The sequence below is a fragment of the Phoca vitulina genome, unplaced genomic scaffold, assembly GCF_004348235.1.
Source record: "Phoca vitulina isolate PV1807 unplaced genomic scaffold, GSC_HSeal_1.0 scaffold12, whole genome shotgun sequence".
In the NCBI taxonomy this organism is placed as follows: domain Eukaryota; kingdom Metazoa; phylum Chordata; class Mammalia; order Carnivora; family Phocidae; genus Phoca; species Phoca vitulina.
Genome location: NW_022589715.1, coordinates 43,767,628 through 43,789,741, shown reverse-complemented (window position 1 = coordinate 43,789,741; position 22,114 = coordinate 43,767,628). Strand labels below are relative to the sequence as shown.

At 37.4% G+C, this 22,114-nt stretch overlaps 1 protein-coding gene across 41 annotated transcripts in view; it reads right to left on the bottom strand.

Annotated features, from left to right (window-relative positions):
* Nucleotides 1-22,114, bottom strand: part of NRXN1 (neurexin 1) — a 1,121,375-nt gene that overhangs the window by 36,361 nt on the left and 1,062,900 nt on the right. Inside the window, exon 1 of one of the 41 annotated variants that reach the window (XM_032411135.1) lies at nt 16,988-18,590. The exons of the other annotated variants lie outside the window; for them this stretch is intronic. Coding sequence (XP_032267026.1) covers nt 16,988-17,020 — 33 coding nt within the window. The 5' untranslated portion in view covers nt 17,021-18,590. Of the gene's footprint in view, nt 1-16,987; nt 18,591-22,114 lie in introns of those variants that run through there. 41 annotated transcript variants of the gene reach the window in all.

Below are 22,114 nucleotides of genomic sequence, written 5' to 3'. Positions count from 1 at the left end.
TGCTCTTTGACCACTGAGCATGGGAGGAGTCTAGGTGTGAGAGCCAGCCAGATGGGCCTGAAGTCCCAGCTGCTGCGGCTTATTAGCTGTGTGAGTTTGGACAAGTTCCCTAACTTCTCTAGGTTTCTTCCTAAGTACAAATGAAGTGATTTACACCTATTTTGCAGGATTATGAAGAGAATTAAATTCTCTAGGGATAGGGGTGCCTGGGTGGCTTAGTTGGTTGAGTATACAGCTCTTGATTTTGGCTCAGGTCACGATCTCAGTGTTGCGTCGAGCTCCGCGCGCTGAGCACGGAGCCTGCTGGATATTCACCCTCTGCCTCTCACCCCACTTGTGCTCTCTCTCTCTCCAAATAAATAAATAAATAAAAGCTTTAAAAAATCCTCTAGGGCTAGAAAGGTCCTGTCTAGCACAGTGGCTGGCACTAAGAAGATGTCTTGACAGTATTCTTAGATAGATAGAGTTGGTTCTGTACACATTCTCACTTCACTCTCCCTGCAACACGGTCGGGGGGCGGGGGAAGGGTTGTTCGTAGCACTGGGCTCCTCAGATCTTTAGACACAGATATTCTCTTCACAAAGCAAGTGTAATTTCTGACTTAAGTCCATACTCCCATGTTTAAACATTCTATAAACAGAGCAAATTACATATTTGATATGAGAGCACTTTTTTAAAACACCTCAAAAAACATCACATCATCAATACACGGAAAAGCCAGGGAGTTCTTTTCTCCCCAGCTGTGTGATGTAACCCAGAATTTGTCAAATTGTATTTGTCTCAGAGTGGGAGATTCCTTAGGATACCTGTCCCAGGTGCCTTATGGTAAAGAGAGGGAAACTGTCATGTGGCATGGTCAGGTGCGCAGGATCAAATCACTACCTGGCTCAGTGTCGGACTCAGAACGAGATCCTGCCTCCTGGCCCTCCATCCAGCTGGCATTCCCCTCCCTCCACTACTCCCAGCTTCATGTTTGGGTTAGAGGAAGGTTAAAAAAAAAAAAAAAATAGCAGCAGGATTAATTTGCTACTTTTCCCAAGTTTCTCAAACATGATTTGCCTTTTTCAATTCTGCCCTAAGTTTTCCTGAAAATTTTAAGAAAGGCCTTTAAGAAATACCAGGGAATGGCATCCCCCTGACATCACCCCGAGCTGATAGACCAGAGAGCACTCAGCAGCCCCTGCAAAGCCCACGAAGGACTGCCTGAAGAAGCACGCAGATGCAATGGGAGAATTCTGCTCATTGTGTTCTGAGGACTGGGAGCTTCATTAGAGAGCCTGCCTTTGTGCACACATTTCATTCAGTGAAATCTTGACTGAACTCTTCCCACAGGTATTTGAGCGTTTGATTTGGTTATGCCATTCTTCTTCAACTACTCTTCACACATTACTATTATTATTATTTTGGCCATTAAAAACACGGTGACAAGTAAAGTTCACATGTAAAACACTTAGATGGCTAAGTGACTAACCATGTCCTCTCCTGGACAGCTCTTCTCTCTCCAGCCTTGCATTTACAGTCAGTTCCGCTCAGTTCTGACACATTTCCTCCAAGTTGCTATCATACTTCTCCCACCTGGATATGCCCTTTTCCTTCGCCTGCCACTCCTGCCCCCTTTCCTTCATTCTCATTACCGGGATGCCTGCTGATGAAGGACCATAAATAAGCTTTCTATTCACACACACAAAAATGTCATTTGTCATCCTGAGAACTTTTGAAATCATGGAAGTGTACCTTTTAACCAGAGGGTTCAGAAGACAAGCTTTTCTTGATGGTTTGGTATCACGGTGAGGAACGTAGGAACCTGTAACAGAGCGGTGATCTCACGTGCTCAAGCGTGGGGCTGCGCCCTGCGTCATAGGCCCTTCCACTCCTTTCACTTTTTAATCAGTGCGTGCTTTTTACTCGTTTTTCTCTTTTGTCTATCAATGTCAGCCTTTAGAGACACCCTTTTCTCTTTCAAAATCACTCCTTTGATCTGCTTTGAGCTGGAAATCCAGATAACCAAGGTTCCCTAACTATTTTGAGAAATAATAATGGGCTATAAGAAAAAGAGGGTCAGAGAAGCTCGCTAATAGGGAAGCCCAGGTGTTTTAGAGCCCTCAGTCAAGGCTCATGGCTTCACATCCACAGACTCGTTAGTTTCCTCAGAATATAATGTTCCTTCTGAAGGTAGGGCCCAGTAACATTTTTACTATAATGATTCTCAAATAGGCTTTTCTTATTTCATAAAATCCAAGGAACCTTATTGGAACTATACCCTAAATACCTCAATCTATTTGCCAAGATCTAATCAAATAGAAGCCAAGCCTCGTTCAGTGTTCCACTGAGTCGGCTGGGAAGGAGATGAGCAATAGAATAAGGAACGAGGCTGCCTTACCTACCGTCGGTGACCACCAAACTACCTGAACGACTGGAGGCTATGTTTGCTTGTACTCACAGGTGGAAGTGATGCTACCAGGCAAGGGTTTAGCTGTATTTATGATTCACTCTGTATTCTGAGAGACAGATGCTGTCTGTGGTAGCCCCTTTTCTGGTTTCCTAGAAGCAGTTTCTCACTTAACAAATTGAGGGGTGTTGGTACTGGTTATGGGATCTTGTAACACCGCTCCTAGTGATTTGGTGCATGAGCATTAGAGCCAGGGTTTAAATCTGCAGTTACGAGAACTTGGATGATTTATTTAACCTCTCATTTGTAAAATGGGAAGGATGCAGCACCAGTCTCTGCAGTGTAGTTGTAAGAATTAGGAAAATCATGATCAATGAAGTGCTTAACACTGTTCTTGGTGCATAATAAACACTAAATAAATCTTAGCTATTCTTGCCCTCATTATTATTATACAAGACGTGCACATATGTTACCTACATGCCAGGAGGCAGCATCTTTTTCACTAAAGTAGGCAAAACCCCAATATCCTAATAACCACAATAGGTAGACTTTCCACATTTGCCCTTGCCTACAGTATTGTGAAGTAGGAGGAGAAAAAAAAGCCAAATATTGCATGAAGAACGCAAATGTACTTTCCCCCTGAATGTTCTATTTTGCTTTTCAACTTTCAAACTCAACTTTATTTCAAAACATACTCCCAACCATTCCAAAGCATTTTCAAGTTGGAAAGCCTTCTTTTTTGTTTCACAATAAGCTAACTGCAGGTGCAAACTCGAGGGAGACAGACTTTGGAAATTTTAAGTATGTTGCCATGGCAATGGTTTGCAAGAATGTGTATGAGTTTCATCTTAGCTCTCAAGCATTCAACTGAGTTCATATGTGCGGGTTCAAATTGCTAGGCACACAATGTTTGCCATTCATTGTGTCTTGAAAGGCTTGGAAATAACTGTCTCTGTTGCTTATAGCAACTAGAAACCATAAAATACTATCTATCTATCTATCTATGCAAACGTAGAGATCTAGTCATTCATTATCTCTTATCTGGCCATCCTCACTATTTTGGCTGCTCTAAGGGAAGCTGTATACGTAAATTCGACAATAATCACTTTCCCCATTGTTGCAAACACAGAGTTGCACTCTCAATGAATTAACTGTAAAAATTTTCTACTGAATTTTCACATTAATTTTCTCATTCAAAATGAACATATCCTTAAAGAAGCATGACAATTATTTAGGGATGCTCAATATAAGCAAAGACTTTCAGTCTAATGAATTGTGGAGGATCTTTTTAAAAGGGTCCCATCCTATAATGCAGGAAAGAAGAAATGATTAGAATTACAGACTTCCAAAATCAAATGCTCCCCCACACCCCTGAAAAAGCAATCTTACCACCACCACCATCACCATCACCAAGAAGACATACAAAAGAAGTAATTTTATCTCATTTGAATCATCATTACCTCAACTATTCTTAAATGGTTCAGTTGATGCTTCTAAATTCTAAATCCTCCACAATGGTTTCATGATTCATTGGCAATAAAAGCAGTGATTCTTGACAAAAGCATTTCCCAGCCCCCCCTCCATGGAATCCAGAGAACATTAAAAATGGAAAGTTTTAAAGCTATCTATTTGGTACAAGAAATAATTCTTAGCAAATTCTCTTCAAATTATAAGGCTCTTTCCATCTAAAATTGTACTCTGCAAATTAAGTCAATTTTTTTTAAAGATTTTATTTATTTATTTGAGAAAGAGAGAGAGAGAGCACATGAGAGGAGGGAGGGTCAGAGGGAGAAGCAGACTCCCTGCTGAGCAGGGAGTCCGATGTGCGACTCGATCCCAGAACTCCAGGATCATGACCTGAGCCGAAGGCAGTCGCTTAACCAACTGAGCCACCCAGGTGCCCGTAAGTCAATATCTTTTTTAAAAAATTCATTCACTAGCAAAAAAAAAAAAAAAAAAAAAAAAAAAGCTGAATTTCTAAGATTGCATATTCTTTAGTGTTCCTAGCAAAAGCTATTGCTGCAAATGATCCATCACGATACAAAGTGCCCCACATGAAATGAGGCCACCAGGGACCCCACTATCTCCTGCATTTGGTTACTGACAAAGCCTTCACAAAAGTCTTATTAGCTACCAAAGCCTGGCGGTTATTTAAAATCCACTTTGCTGCTTTAACTTTGACCCATCTTCCAAAACACAAACACACACACACAAAATCATTCTCTCTACACCCCTCCCCCCCACCCCCCCACTCCTTGATTTAACAGCTTGTTGATGTACTTTAAAACTGCAGTGGTCCTCTCCTCCCCTCCCCCATTCTAAAAAAATCTACAGGAATGCTGGAATTAAACAAATGAGAACACAATAATTAGCTATGCAAACTGTCAAGTGGATCTAAAAAGAAAAACAACCCGGAAAACACAACAATCAGCAGTTTCAAGCTCTAACAAGAATCTACATTGAGTTCCCATTTATTTTAAACAAAAATAGATTAGATCTTTTGAAAAATGTTCACTGCAATTTCCATGGAAATAGGGCAAATCAGCTAATGGGTCTTTTTACATTTCTAATTTCTATGATGCTGATATAGTAGAAAAGACTTAGATCCTACAATCTTTCCAAATAACTACTGTTCTACTCTTCTATAACCAGATTCATTCCCAAAGTGAGTAGTTTTGAAAATTTTTCCAAAATGGATATGAAACAGGTAAGTAGGTCAAATCACATGCTGTGAACCTCCCCATTCACAAACCCCCAAAACCTTACCTCAGTAGTTTTATAAATGGTAACTAAATTAGTATAAGTATTAAGGGCGTAATGGAAAGGGAAACAAATTCCTAAATTATCTGGTGTGTATGTGTGTGTGAATGGGAGAGGGGAGGCATTCAATTCTTTTGACAGAGAGTACCAATTATATGTGTAGCTAAATCTCTGGGATTCTTTACAGATGACAACTGAGTACCTTCTCCCCCTTAGCAACCATGCTGAATCACTATGAAGCAACATGGATTCCCTGTATCATAGTCATGCTTTGTGTGAAATACCAGTAATGCTCCCGAGGACAGTTAATGCTCCCTTCACCTGTTATAAACCCAGTATTATAGGATGAGAATATCTGAGTTTTTTTAAAATCCAGAATTGTGATGAAATGTGTCAATTCAACTACCTTAAAACTTTTGTTTGCTTCAATTCTCTTATCTTTAAAACTGTAGAGCAACAATAGCCTTCCTTATAAATTGAGAATGAATGGTGGGATGTCTGAAAGTGGTCTGGGATAGGATACAGCATTCTGAGCCAACTAGGAATTCGATCATTACCTGAAGCCATGGACCTGAGGCAAATCATTGCCCATGCCAATGTAAGTAGGTTAGAGTGGATGACCCCTCAGGTCCCTTTAAAACGAAACCATCAAGGGTGACGGGGGAGTCTTGTGGTCATGGTGTAGTTAAGTATTTTGATTGTGGTGGTGGTTACAGGAGGCTTTACGTGGGATGAAGTTGCACATACACACACAGGCACATGTGTAATTAGTGAAATCTGAAAAAGCTCTGTGATTGATAGCAATATACTCTTCTGGTTTTGATACTGGACTATAGTTATGTAAGATGTTAACGTGGGGAGAAGTTGGGTAGAAGGTGTAGGGGATCTCCCTATATTTTCTTCGTAACTATCTGTGAATCCGTCATCATTTCAACATTAAAAGTATTAAAAGTATATAAGTATATGCATACATACATAAATACAATAATCTTCAATTTCATGAAATGCCTTGCAGCCACGGATAAAACCAAAATATACAGGGCTTGATGCTTTATCAAGGAAGTGAAATTTATTGGTTCCAAACAATTTACTTTCCAGCTAAATGTGATAGCTTTTATCTAAAACAATTAGTGGTTTTAAGGTAGTTGGAAGTATTGACTATTTCACCATGATTTGAAGTAAGAAAACTGTCACATGATGGGTCATTACTAGTAATACCATTTTTGCCTATCCTTCCATCATTTATCTTTGAATATTGAATCCTAAGGATTAAGACACCAAATAACTAATAATTTCAGCCACAACAAATACTATACCCTTGATTTAAAAGAGAAAACGAAAGCAAAATACAAAAAAAAAAAAGACACCAAAAAAACAAAAAATAAAACCTAAATGAAACCAGCACAATTAAAAAGGAAGTTATCAGGGCTTTACTAAAAATTAAATTTCTAATACTTATATCCTGAGGACTCTAGTTTCTGCCCAATTAATGACTGCTACAATGAGTAACCTCACTTTCATTCCTCAAATCTACAGAATCCTATTCATCTAAGAATTAGGTTGTGCTCAATATATTTCCTTCCTTTTCTTTTCTTTTCTTTTTTTTAACATGGGGCTTGAACTTAGGACCCTGAGATCAAGACCTGAGCTGAGATCAAGAGTCAGATGCGTAACCAACTGAGCCACCCAGGCACCCCTCAATATATTTCCTCTCAATGTCACAGAATCCAGTTGGTTCTCCTGACTTCCATGAGGTCTAAAAATAATGGCTGGTAACTTAGCAATTTTATACCCATATATCGGTTTCAAAATTTGATTCTTAAGTGATACAAATGGGGCAGAAAAAAGCAACAGATGCCAGTAGCATCCTTCTGTTAGAAATTAAGAGAGACAAAGCAAACAGGAAATTTAAAAAAAAAATGAGAAGAGGGAGAAAAGGAGAGAAAAAGTTTTCTCCACCTGTTTCTTAAGTGGGAGGGTGGTTCAGTTCATTTTACAAATGAGACCAATGACAGGTCTTTCACACTTAGGAAAATAGGATGAATGTCTCATTCAGTGAGACGTGAAATAGGTCTTGGTTCCAAAATTCTAGAAAGGGGTTTAAGAGGAAAAAAAGCATTAGAAAATGTACAAGTGAAAATAAGACAATTTATCAAACCAGCTCTGCTCCAGGACTAACCAACTCAACTGAGTCTTTAGGCTTTAACTTAATGTCTGTGGCAGCAAAGACCTCATTCCTCTTAAACCCCAAACCTTCAGACACAGAACAGAAAAGTGGGCAGTAGAGGATTTTCCTGTTCTTGAATATTTCTCACCAAATCATAGAAGATAAAACAAATAGAAGCAATTTCTCAGGGACTTCAACTAAAATGGGCCAAGAATGGTGAGTTATCAGATGAAATCCTGTCAGTACCCAGGCATACTTTTCCAAAAGTTAATTCTACTGGGTACAGTAGATTCGAGGTGGTAAGAGGAATTACTCCCAATAAAAGAATAAAATGTATAATAGGTGATTAGCCAAGAAAGACACGAAGCAGGGGAAATTGGTCACATGCTCCAGAGCAGCCGTAAAAGAATCCAAGCTTACACTTCACACAGCCATAATGGAAGGAGCTGACTGAGAAGTGTGCGTTACCACCACACACCTCGTAACACCTTGCCCTTCTTCACTCTCCCCAGTGCCACAGTGCTTCTTAAGCTTTGCGGGGTCTACAGTATGCTTTAAAGTTGAAGTGTTTCAAGCTAACTGTGTTTTGGGGTCACATCTATCCTAAGATTATACTAAAAGTTAAACCTCTACTGTACCTATCAACTGGTACTCCAAAATGCTGGTTTCCCAGAATATCCACCAAATCCTGTCTATGTTTAGATGATGATAACAAATAGAAGAAAAAAAATGCAATCACTGCACCTTCCATATATGAAGAAGTCTTGAAATTATAAATGTCAAAATTCTGATTTCATTTGCCTGTGTCTAAAAATATTTCCCTGCTAATTATTTCAAATTACTATAGACGTTTTGCAAGCTATAATAGATTTTATATATAAATTGTGAACATCCATAAAAATAATTTGTCCTACACATCTAACCTTTTGTTCCCAATATAGACCCACTTTATTTCTTATGTTTATAAAGAAATGCTTACAAAGTCTTGTTCTCTGAGGATCTCACTTGGTACTTATCAAACTTATTTTTTCATAAATCTTTATCAGCGATGAGAATTTTTCTCAGACTGTGTTGCTGATTGCTTATGTCACCACTTTACTTTCCACTTCCATTAGAAGCCACAGGGCACCTTACTTCTTAGAGAAGAATGTGAAACTGATTTGGGGATGAAGGACTTCTAGTCTAGAGTATGCACCACTTTATAAAATGTTTATTGATATAAAACCTAAAAATATACATGGTAGGTACAGTATTCATGTGGCTAATTATTTAGTAGATTCAGCCCATGATTTTACACCACAGGGTTCTTAGTAGGAATACCAGCACAGAAATCAGAGTTTCCTGACACATGGCAATAAATATTTTCACTTACAATGAATAATTTAGCTCTTTTGGCATTCATTGTATGAAAGATAGATTTGAAATAATTTCAAGGTCTCTTAGCAAAGGTAGAGGTTTTGGCACACAAGAACAGCAGTATGGGGCTCCTTTCCTTTGTTTTCACAGAATTTTGCTTGCTTTTATCATGCACACACCGCAAAATTTCTCCTCATTTGTCAAGATGATGTTGAAATGAAAAGATATTGTTTCTTCTACAGCATTTCCTATTGTGGGTTTCTAGAATTCCAAATCACTAATTCTCTGCAATTTACCAGCCTTGCCCATCGAATGCTAATGAACCTCTATATTCTTGATTATGGAAATGGAAAAGGAGATTTCCCTCAAATTAATGCCAGCCAAAACTGGAATTAGTCTCACACTAGTTTCAAAATGAAAATTCCCATATGGAAATTACATATATAAATTCATCTAAAATCTCAGGAAGATGATTCAACAACATGAAAAGCAGCCTATGTTTTAAGACCACTTTTCTTTAAAAACTTTTCTTCTAAATGAAATTCACATCTATTCACACTCCAAAATCATAAAGTATTAGAGCTACAAAGCCCTCACCTTACAAATGGGGAAGCCAAGTACCAGAAAATTGAGCAGTTGGTTCATCACACCAATAGCAGTAAAAATTTCTCCAGTGCAATCTCTTTACATAAGTTCATTAAAAGAAAATGTTTTAAGATTAGATAAACCCCCAAAATAGCCCATTCACAATGGGGTGTGTTGAATTTGAGGCAGATTGGGGGTGGCTGTAAAGGTCTAAAGTTTAGAAGAACAATCTAGGCTGAGAATGGTATAAATTTCCCAAGGAAACAAAAAGAGAATCTCAGACTAACTTCGAAATAAACCCAAAATATATAAAAGTGCAAAGAAAAAATAGATATAAACAAAAAGGGCTATTTTTCTGTTAATTGATTTTCCTCCTAAAATACTTGAGTGAATGTTTCAAGGTAGAAATTCTGGGTAGTTCAGTAAGGAGGATTCTCTTAGGTATTGATGGGATTCAAAGAGAATAATGTTGACGTTTTGCAAATACAGTCTGAAAACACTCATTGGCAGAAATTCTTTTAAAAAATCTCTTCTCAAAGAGCATAGTGAATGTTAATTTTTTAGCAAAGACAAATGAACAATGCTTACAAAAAACATTAATATTAGGGGAAGCTGGATGAAGAGTGAATTCTATGTTTGCAGCATTTCTAAGTATTTAAATTAGAGCATTTATTTAAAAACTAAAAAATAAAAGATACATACTAATCTAATCAAATCTTATATATTACATATAAATTGGTCAAAGTGGTATTTATAGAATAATTTTCTTTAAAAATATGCAGATACATTCATGAAGAAAAAAAAATTACCACAACCACAACAAAATAACCTATAAATCCAACCCCCTTTCTAATATTTACAGACACAAAGCATGCATTATCCTCACTTGAATGGTATGTCTTTGGAAATGTCCTTACACTGTAGACTTTCAAATAAACCAAGCATATACTTTTCTACTACATCGTATCATTTTAGAACCTCGTCTTTCTTCCTAAAGTACTACAAAGAATTGAGCATCATTTAGGGAATTGCTAGGTAGAGAGAGAGAGAGAGGGCTAAAATCAGTATTTACTTTCTTATTGCATCAGTAGCCTTCTGTTTAAAATGATACCATCTGCTGCAATTGAAATTTCACTGGCTATCTGTGAAACCACAAAATCAGGAATCTAGGAAACCCTTGTGGCATGGCTGCCTTCAAACACTGACCTAAGCTTACTATTTCTAGCTTGAGATTTTGAAAAGTAATCAAGAAGCATTCAATTTGATATTTTGCACCTAGGTATCATTTCAGTCAGTACTCATGACTGGTTCATGAAGTTTCCCATAATTTTTCACTGTATTTTAAACCACTTACTGAGGAAATAATAGTATTAATAACTATTTCAATAACACGAGTGGACTGTTTATGTAATTATCACTCTTCAAAATTGTTTCACTCAAGGCCAAGCCCTATACCATCTCCATTCTACTTTTGCCTATACCATCTCCATTCTACTTTCTTCACAGTGGGTATCATTCGAAAAAAAAAAAATACAATCAAAGATAGAGAAGGAAGGAGAATCAGGCAGATTGAAAATTATTGCTGGGGTGATTTACAAACACACTCAAAATACAAACACACTTGTAGCCTTGAGATAGTTATACTTACTCCAAAGTGTCTAATTTACTACTGGAAAAATGACTCAATACTTCAAATCATCCCATCAGTAAAAGGAAACCAGTATCTTCTATTTTAAAGGAAATGTTTAGCAGTGAGGGCTAATTTTAATGAATAAAGAGAATGAATACAAACCAAATAGGGACTTTTAAATTTAAAAAGTTGTACATATTTTGCATTTACTTTTATTACTCACAAAGCATAAAGACCGGCTTTTAAGAAATCAGTACGTTGTCCTGAGTACATGTAGGACAGGAACCAGCCACCTTGACTGATTTTGAGACAAGCTCCTGGGAACGCTGCTTCCTATTCAAATACCCTCGGTGCCCTACATCATTTCAGAGGCGGGTACTGGTGTGATGGGATGTGTCGTTCACGTGATTTGATCTGATTTTGTGTTCCTTTTTATTTTTTGACTGGATAACTAGGGCTGTTTAAACAAACACAAGGAACATATAGCAGAATAACATCCATGCATCTGCTTAACCCATAGCGACCTCTCCTTTCTCCAAACTACCATGAAGTATATGGCAGATGTGCAGCAAATATGTGTTCATCAATCGATACTATAGGGTAAAATAGTTCAGCTTTCAGTACTCTAGTTTTATGTGTGTTTGTCCTGACTCCTCAACTGGACTTTTAAGGCAAGAGATATCTTATTTTCCTCTGAGTCACCCATCACATCTAGCAGTTTTGGTATAGATCAATCAACCAGTAGATATCTTAACAGATCTTAACTATCAAATGTACAAAAAAACACTGAGATAATTGATTATATAATTGTCAATATTCTGGAAAGAGATAATACACTTCTTGAAGGCTAAGAAAACTGCTGACAAACCTAGGAGTAGCTGTTCCTCCCAGAATTTCTAGTTTGTTATATGTATCCTTTAAACCTATTATTTAGCAGCTAAATATTTAGCAGTGTTTTTATACAGACACGTATTACATTCAACTCTGAAAATCTTGTAGTCCTACTATAAACCTAATGAATAGATCCACTCAAATCTAGCTGTGCTAATTAAGAGAAGTCATGATATGTAATTGAAAATGATGATTTTTAAGCCAGTGGGAAGGTAAATGGTGTAGAAAGCACATCTAGTCATGCAAGGTGACCCATTATGTAGACAGTTCACACATGAGTAATTGAGAATTGGACACCTAAGGCTATACCCATGCAACTCCAAAATACGGAGCTTTTAAAAAGAATCAAAACTCTATGTAATATTGATTTGACAATAAAATAGTAATATTTCAAAGTCAAAAGATAGTTTTAGTTTTGTATATATAATGCATACTTTATTATATATACATAGTATTTATATATGTAATCAATTTTTTGTATATATAATAAATATTTTTTATCATTAGCAAATTCATTTCACTGGACAATTGATTGGGAAGGCATTGTCTTTGAAGCTCTAGCAGAGTTTTCAATCTGAAAAACGTGAAAAGATCAGATAGGTGAAGGCATTTCCCCATAGCATTAAACCCCCACTTTATCTATGAAGTTACCAGTAAATCTAGGCTGTGAACTTATATAATCCTATTTTTGGTCAAAAGTCTGAAATATGCTGAGAATCGAGATTATGGTATCCTACAAAATGCATCGTGTTTTAATAAAAAAGCAGTGGAAACAAAGATGAGAACATACAGATTTCTTTAGGAGACTAATTTCTTTTGGTCCCCTAAGATAACATTCAAGTCATTCTTACCACTATATTACAGTTGTGAGAAAAGAGTAAGAAAAGTATTTGAGTCTTTCTGTTATCAAGAAAATAATTACACTGTGGCTTCACATGCAGTATCAAAAAATATAAACAACAACATATATATATTCACAACACATACATATATACACACAACACACACACATATATTTATACACACACATGCAAATATACATACAATGGAATATTATTCAGACATAAAAAAGTGAAATCTTGTCATTTGTAACAACATGGATGGATCTAAAGGGTATAATGCTAAGTGAAATAAGTGATCAAAGAAAGACAAATACCATATGATTTCACTCATCTGTGGAATTTAAGAAACAAAACAAATGAACAAAGAAAAAAGAGATAAACCAAAAAACAGACTCTTAACTATAGAGAACAAACTGGTGGTGGTCAGAGGGGAGGTGGGCGGTGGGATGGGTAGAAGTGAAGGGGATTAGGAGCACATTGATCATAATGAACACGGCGTAATACTTAGAATTGTTGAATCCCTATGTTGTACACCTGACACTAGTATGTTAACTCCACTGGAATTTGAAAAAATAAATTAAAATTTTATACACACACACACACACACACACACACACACACCACAACAATGAAAACAAAAACATGTGATTTTGGAAAATAGTCCTGGGATAGCTACTAATGCTTAATCAAGGGAATTCAAATGAAGGTAAAAATCTGAGGAGCAAACGGGAATGTATAGTGATAATCGCTCATAATTTATGTCACAAAATAGAAAATATCTCCTATATTTTTGCTTTTTCCTGGTTATTATGCAGTTTGGACTCATATTGTCTTAATGTGCTAAGGGAAACTAGAGATACCCGTGGGTTTATAATTTTCTATTACAAGAAACAGTGTTAGTGGATATCCTGGAAATTGCTTTTCTACTAGATATTACTGCGCTTGGCTCCATTCTCCGTACCAGAGTGATGAGAGAAGAGAGTCTTCAGGAGATTCAAGTATCATTTGCCAAGTAAATGTACATAAGGTGGCAGAAAGTAAAACCAATCTTCCCAGGTCAATATGGTAACCTTAGTAGAAGTCAAAGAAATTGAAAGCCTAAATATATACAAAAATGTATAAAGCAGAACTTGGTGTCATTATACTTTGCTGAGTTTATACATAGCTTGTTGTTCAGTAAAATTGCAGTCTGGAGCAAATGGTGTTTGAGTCCACAAATGACAGGTAAACCAGCAGAGAAATAAAAGACAGGAAGGAGAGGAAATGGGAAATGAAGGAGAAGACTGAATAATAAAAGGTACCACTTGGTCCAAGTAAAATTAAATATCCACTAACACTGTTCACCTATGAATTTTGCTAGTGCTCGTTAACACTGGAATTAAGAACACTAATTTTGACTGGGAAGAAATCTTGTTTCAAATGTGTTATTTTCCAAATGGGCAGAGGGTAAGCTTAGTCCTCAAAACACTGAAACTTAATATAGACAAAGGTTGAAAGTCCCTGGCTACATCTTTCTTCCCCCCCCCCATTTGAAAACTAAAAAGTGTAAGCCAAGAGGGCTTTTCCCATCAATTAGCATTCTGCCTACTGCATCCATCATATAGTTAATTGATTGCACTTGTAGTTTATAAATGCACCCAGATGCTGTGGGATGAGCACATTTCATAAATTAAAGGAGCATATGGAAGGCACACAGACAGTAACATTTCATCATAACCACCCAAAACATCCTTAATATGCAATGCTACATCACTAATTACTATGTAAATATGTAAGCGTTTCCCTGGTTAATGTCTTGGTGAGAAATTTGTTTGGCAGTTGAGCCCAAATGCAATTTTGACCAGCCATTTAATACCACTTCAGCACTCTCCTAGTTTCATCCCACTTTGCCTGGAAGGAGAATGTGGCTCTCAGCCTATTAGGCAACGTTGATTGTGCAAAGTCAGTGAAAATGTTTATTCTTTCTCAATGGGTCATCTTACTTAAGGAACACCAGTCAACCCTCCAAATTATAAACATCTGTCCAAAGTTCTGTCTGCAGGCTCTATTTCTTCCTGAAAACATGAGTTGGAATTTGCCAAATGAAGAATGTCTGCTGCTTAATGGACACTTTCATCAATTTCTAAGAAAAGGGCAAGGAGGAAAAGGACTGCATAAAGTATAAGAAACTGGCTTAATTCTTCAACTCTGGGGAAATTAGTATCAATGGTCCGAGTAAATTATCTTGAATACCTCAAGGTGTCAAAGGTAAAGGCTTCATTCTCTGAAATAGGTCAGAGTTCTCTGTCAAGCCAAGGTTGAAAAGGTAAGTCAAGAGAGACATGCAACATGGCAAAATTTCCTTCGGAGAGTGGAAATTCTCTCCATATACAAGGTCCACCAACCACATGATTAAGTGAGCTGTAGGTGACCCATGGATCAGAAGATGTATATTTAAACCTTTAAAAGTTGTGTTTTATTGGTAGATTTTGGCAGCATGATTTTGGTCAAATTCACTTGTATTCAGGACTGGAAATTGTGTCTAAGTTCACCTTAAAATTTTGGAAGAATTATTAAAATTACAGAATTTAGAAGTAAATTGATTTTCATTTATTTTCCCAGTCTTACGGCCTTTCTGGGTAAAGACTGTGCCCAGTTCTTTGGGCAGGTGGTGACAGAAAGTTTGATAGAGGATTCTGAGAGATTAATTTCACTTCAGAATTTGAACTGGGCATTGGTAAAGCTCCCAAGCTTCATGATAAAATCAACAAATACTTAAATAAGCCATTCAAAGTTATTCTAGAAATGAACATCTATTTATAAGCCGGAAGTAAAATAATAGTAGATTAGTCAGCATGGGCTCTTAATATTTTCAGAATTGAAAGCTTACTTAGGAAAAAAGTTAGCAAACCTTACAGATGCTTGAATCATCTAAGGTCTGGTATATAAGTTTAGTAGTTACTGCCACATTTATATTTAGATACCACCAACTCAAATCATACAATAGCTTAATTTTAATTTTGCTCCTCCTTTTCCTTTACAGGGCAAAGAGAAAAAGATTATGAACAACAACAAACAGACAACACACCATTTATCTGGCAAAGCAACTTCTATTCATGAGATTTCTTCCCTACTCTATGCCTACTCTATGAAGCAGGGGCTGCCTAGTTTAATGAAAAATATTTGTTACAACAGACGTGACATTCTATCTCATAATTAAAGGAAGATGCAACCAGGAGTTCCCTTGAAAAGAAAGGGCAGGCTTCCTTCACTATCAGGCGGACTCTTCCCCTCCCGGCTCCCCTTTTCTGACGTGCAATCCCTTCTGTTCTCCATCTGCTCCGCCCCCACCTATTGTCTCCACTCACTGCCAAGCATGCCAAGCCCATCTGGCCACACTCTTGCTTCTGCTGGCTCTTAATTCCCAGGGGCCTAGGAAATATTTGAATGCCAAGGCTCTTTCCCTCTTCACAAGAATAAGGACTTAGCTAGGAAGGTATCAAACAATTCCCCAAAGAATTCACACACACATCAACATGCACATAATCTCTCGCATACACAGACAGCAGTTTTAGAATCCTTTCCTCGGCTAACATTAAAAATATATATATTTCAAAATTCTTTTACCTCGATGCATTTTTAAAAATTAAAATCTTACTATCTTTGAAGTAATCAAAATTTATATTTAAAAAATATCAACACTTTCATTAATCCCAGGCATGCATTTTTTCAGAAAGCAGAAGTAATTAGTGTAAGTAAATCTTATTTAAATCTTACCATCGTGAAATATTTCCATTAGTTAATCAGGTTTAATCGTTGACCACTAATACATTTTCTGTTGTACCAAACATACATCTAATTCAGGCATTCCAGCTTTACAAATTCTCCACGAAAGCCCACTCTGCCGCAAAAGCATGCATGGTCAGAATCTAAGCATATTTAGGCAAAATTATCACCAAGTCATTAACAATAATAAAGCAGTCTGGCAAGTATTGAAAGCAGCTTTTATTCATGCTTTTACTTGAACCAACTTACTACATATATACATATATATACACACACACACAATTCTTGGTTGTTTTTGCCACAAGCATGCTAAAAAACCTCTGAAGCTCACAAAAAGCAGCAAACAAAACTAGAAGCAACCATGCTCAGGGTTTAAGGACATTAAAAAATTAAAGCAACCTTTCTACATTTCAAATAGAGCGTGCATAAATTTGACATGCAATCTCCAAAAATAAATATTGTAACATAAATCTTAAAATTAGTTTATCCAAAAGAGTTTATTCTTATTTTCATTATTATTGTTCTTAGGCTTCTGGTATCTTAAACCCTGCATGCTGCAGTTCTAAGCTGTGCTGAGCACCGGCTGTGAGAGAAGAAGCTACCTGCGAGTTTTCACAGTGCCATCTCATATCCATGTCTGTCTGGCTACCCTGCGTGCTTAGAGCTTTTTTCTTAATTCTTAATGGAAATCCTAGGAAATTTAGTCCATCCTCTGAAATCAATACTGGTGACAGGAGAGCTCCCTGACTCAGTGGGAGATCAAGATGATAAATTGCCTGCGCATCAGCCTGGCCTATCAGTGCCCTGCACACAGATGGGCGAGAAAAGACACAGAAACGGCTCTACCAGTCACGTGTCACCTAGGAGCCAATGGCTAACGCGCTACTGCAGGAAGAGATGCTGCAGTTCCGCCTGCAGTCGACGAGGCTGTTGGTACGCAGCCCAGCCCGCGCCCCGCTCAAAAAGTCTAGGCATCGCTGCTGTTCAGTTTGCTCCCGGGCTGTGACGGCACAGAAGAACAGACATCGCTCTAGGTCCGACCCAAATAAAGACCTGTTTTCATGCACAGGGAATTCTCTCTATATTACTTTCGAATCCATTGTGATCACAAAACAGAAGGGAAACTTTTTTAACATCGCAACCCTTAACCTCTTCTGTGCGTCCCTTCAGATAACTATCATGTTTTCACCTAATATTAAATTAGAAGCTTAAACTGTGCAATTAGCATTCAACCCTCCTGACAGAATCGCCGCAAAGCTTTATAATTGTAATTATAATTTTATTTCCAAGTTAACGAATGACTTTTTTTTTTTTGAATGCTAAGTTTATAATGAGTATTTTTATGGGATGATTTTGTAAAGGCAATTATGCAACAATAAGAAGTACATTATTATGCTTTTCTGCCAATTAGAACTGGTCCTCTTTAAAGACGATTTAAATCCCAATAAATATGCATTTTATCAATCATTAAAAATAAAAACAAACAAGCACCAAAGGATATACATCTCATTTTCTAAAGGCTGAAGAACAAATGTATTATATAGTGATGGAAATATGGACTTATTTTTTGTCTTTCCTCTTAAATTTAAAATAATTCTTTGGGAAGCAAAGGCTCCACATCTGGAATACCATATGGAATCATATTCCCCAATACATCTGCTTCCATTGATCAATGTGTAATAAAAGACATGTTACACAGTTCTTCAAGGTACTGAGATGATTGTATCCAGTCTGACAGGTAAGGTTGTAAGTGATGAGACTACCGTGTTTTTCAAATGGCAATATGATGGAGATTAAAAAAAAAAAAGAAGAAGCAGCTCAAAAGAAACAGTGAACTATCTTCAGGAACAACAGAAAAAGTACCAGGGCACTTCTCTTTATCATTTTTCATTGCCCAGTTTCAATTATATCCATGCATTTTCAAAGATTAATTCTAACTCATGCAGAGTGACCCAACACTACTTAAAAAAATTTTTGAGAATAAGTACTGATAGATGTGCCCTCATCAGTAAATTGTCACTGAGCTTTAGAATGCTGAAATTCCAAAGCTCATTTCACCTTGGGAACCATTTTTTAAACACATTCTTGAAACACTGACCCTGCCAGGTTTTCTGCTAATTTCTTTCTGCTCTTATTGACTATCAGGAAATAATAAAGCACTTTTCAAATTTTTAAAATATATATTGCTTTGTGTTTATTCTATTTGGCCTATTTATTCAATAATAACATAATCCTCAACAATCAAACTTTACTTTTTTAAAGGAAAAAATTAAGGTCCAGAACACCTGTCATCAAAAAGAAAGCAATAATAATAAAACATCATCAAACCTATTCATTGCAATATTGTAATAGCCAAAAAGTAGAAACTATTCAGTCATCAACAGTAAACTGATCAGATAAATTATGGTGCAGTCTTAGTATAGAGATACTCTGCAGCTGTAAAATATAATGTGGCAAATTCAAATGTGCTGATGTGAAAAGATCTCTAAGATGCAATGTGATTTAAACATAAAAGGTGCAATTTTTAAATTGTTCGAAGTCTGGATACATACAAAACACACATACGTTTACAAATGTAAATATACAGTTGCATATGGAGAGGAAACTTCCAAAAAGACATAAAATATCAGTTACTAGTGGTTAAATCTGGGAAGCAAAGCTGGGGTCAAAAGTGGGACTGGGGCATGGTTTTATTAGCCCATGTTTCATCAAGCCTATGTATTTTCTAATTTAAAATTAATTCATTAAAATGATGGTTTAATTTAATGACTGCTACATACTTGAGCAAAAATGTTGAGGGGAAAGGAGGGAGACAGAAGGAAGAAGACCTGCTTTTTTTTCATATTAAGAAAATAGGCTTGTGTGGGCAAAAAGGAGCTGCCAGAGACAGGTTTGGCAATCTGAGCTGAAGACCTCCACAAACCATATTCATCTTCTACTTCTTTCATCTCTGAATACCTATAACAATACAAACTTACAGGTGTTAAGAGTTTTACAATTTGTAGTGACAATTCACCTAAATTATCTCTGATTCTTAGAGGTACGAACTGAGAAGTAAATGATTTGGCTAATTAGCAGAGCTTTGGGCAAATTAACCCCTCCAAGCCTTAGTTTTCTCAGCAGGATGCAATTAGCAAGAAGTGGCAGAGCCAACCATGAATCTTAATTTAGGATATTGTTTACTGCGCTTGAAAGGCAAGATAATGTGCATGTTTTTTAGCCAATAATGGTGTAGGGCTGAAGACAAAACGAAATTCACTTTCTTGTGTTTCCTACTTGGCACAAGCTTATTTTATCCAAGAGACAGAACTTGGCTTATAGATTCTATTGTTCACTCTTTTGTGGCTGTTGTTCAGAGTCCAAAGATTTTAAGAGATATAAATATTAAAAAATATTGAATTGGTTAAATTAAGTCAAAGGCTTATAATTTGCACTATTAAAGGATTTTTGTGTTTTACACAAAGTTATTCTGAATCAGTGGTTTATGGGGGGGACATCTGACAATGTTTGGAAATAGTTCTAGTTGTCACACCTGGGGAGGTGCTACTAGCAGCTAGTGGGTGGGGCCAAGGATACCGCTAATCATCCTGCAAGGCACAGGATAGCCCCTACGACAAAGACCTACCTGGCCTTAAATGTCAATAGTGAGATTGAGAAACATGTACTAAATACTATGCTTTTCTACCTTATTTACAAAGAGGGTTAAAAAAAAAAGTACTCTGTACTATGAGATGTATATTGTAAAGTGGCAAGGAAGAAAATTTAGGTGGAGAAGAGAGGAAGACTGAGGACCAGGCCCTGGATTCCTCCAAAACTAAGAAGTCTTGGGAAAGAGGAAGAAACAGCAAATGAGGAAGAGGAGGTAAGAGAAAATCTCCTGTGTGGTAATCTGGAAGCCTATGGTAAAAAGCCTAATGGTAGCAAAGACATTAGGGTCTTGTTCAAATGCTGTAGACAGGTCAAATAATCCACTTTTCATAGTTTGTTGTTATTGTTGTGTTTTAAAGATTGATTGATTGATTGATGGGGGAGAGAGAGCACATGCCCAGGAGCAGGGGGAGGGGCAGAGGGAGAGGGAGAAGGAGAAAAGCAGACTCCTCATTGAGTGGGGAGCCCGAGGCAGGGGCTGGATCTCACGACCCTGAGATCACCACCTGAGCCACAATCAAGAGTCCGAGGCTTAACCAACTGAGCCACCCAGGCACCCCCTTAGTTTTGTCTTTAATTTAAACAAAGGGTTTGAAAAATTAATCTCACCAAAATTAACAATACAAAAGACTTGAGGTCCTTATTCCTCCTCATGTTTGGATTTTTACAGATGTGGCCAGAAAAGGCAGTATTTACAGGGACCACAAGAGGGCTATTTGGAGAATATGTGAAGGGGAGGGGGCTTTCATGACTCTCAAATTATACTTCTTAGGGTATTTACAGTTGTAGTTGCTTTATAGTCCACAAAGGTGTACCTGTAAACAAGCAAGTGAACAAACGCTATTTAAGACCATCCCATATCATTGTGTGCCAAGGAGGCAGAGAGCCACTGCATGCCCCTAGAAACAATGTCTGCAGTCCTTCTTTCCAAGCCCCCGGCCAGTCTTTCCATCCATAGACAAGGTTTCTGGGAACAGAGTTCTCAGGACAGCTTCAGGCACTTTCCCTCTGTGACTCCTGTCAGGCCAATTTCTACACTTGGTCAAGCCTGAGGCATCCAGGGTCAGTGCAACATTGCTGAGAACCATGGCCACCTGGATTACTAGGACACTGGAGCAGTTTTAGGTCAATTTAATGCTCTTTTTGATAAGAAAATATTGCAGGAAAGCAGTAAAGAAGAGAAGGGAGAGAGAGAGAGAGAGGGAGGAAAATAGAGAGGAAGGGAGGGAGAGAAAGGGAGGAAGAAAGAAAGAAGGGGAGAGAGTGGGAGAGGGAGGGAGGCAAAGACAGACAGGGGGAGAGGGGGAGGGAGAGAGAGTGAGGGAGAAAGGAAAGAGATCAGTAAAAAGAGCCACAGATCTACAGATATAATTACATACTGTGTGGTGTGAATGAACATCGCATGTCATAATTCTCTTTAGATAGATCTTTACAATTCCAAGAGGTTTTATAGTTTGCATAGTCCAACTCCTTCATTTTACAGATGAAGGATTTTGATGCAGAGAGGTTAAATAACTTGGCTTGAGTTAAGTTACAGTGGAATTCTTCCCAATCTAGTCAATGGATAAACATGATATTGGCAAGTTTGAAGATGCTTTCAAAAATCACCATAATCATCAACCAGAGTAACACTTAGAGGAAGGGGGAAAATGATGTCAAGTAAGAGACAAAGGATGACTTCAAAGACTCCTCCTTGCCCCAGTCATGCTGGATTAAGGCACTGAAAGCCTTGGTTATCCAGGAGAGAGTGTGATCCTCCAATGAGCATTTATAGGATATGAAACACAGAAGGAGAAGTTTTTTTTTTTTTAATTTTTATTGTTATGTTAATCACCATAGATTACATCATTAGTTTTTGATGTAGTGTTCCATGATTCATTGTTTGCGTATAACACCCAATGCTCCATTCAGTACGTGCCCTCTTTAACACCCATCACCAGGCTAACCCATCCCCCCACCCCCTCCCCTCCAGAACCCTCAGTTTGTTTTTCAGAGTCCATCGTCTTTCATGGTTTGTCTCCCCCTCCGATTTCCCCCCCTTCATTCTTCCCCTCCTGCTATCTTTTTTTTTTTTCTTAACA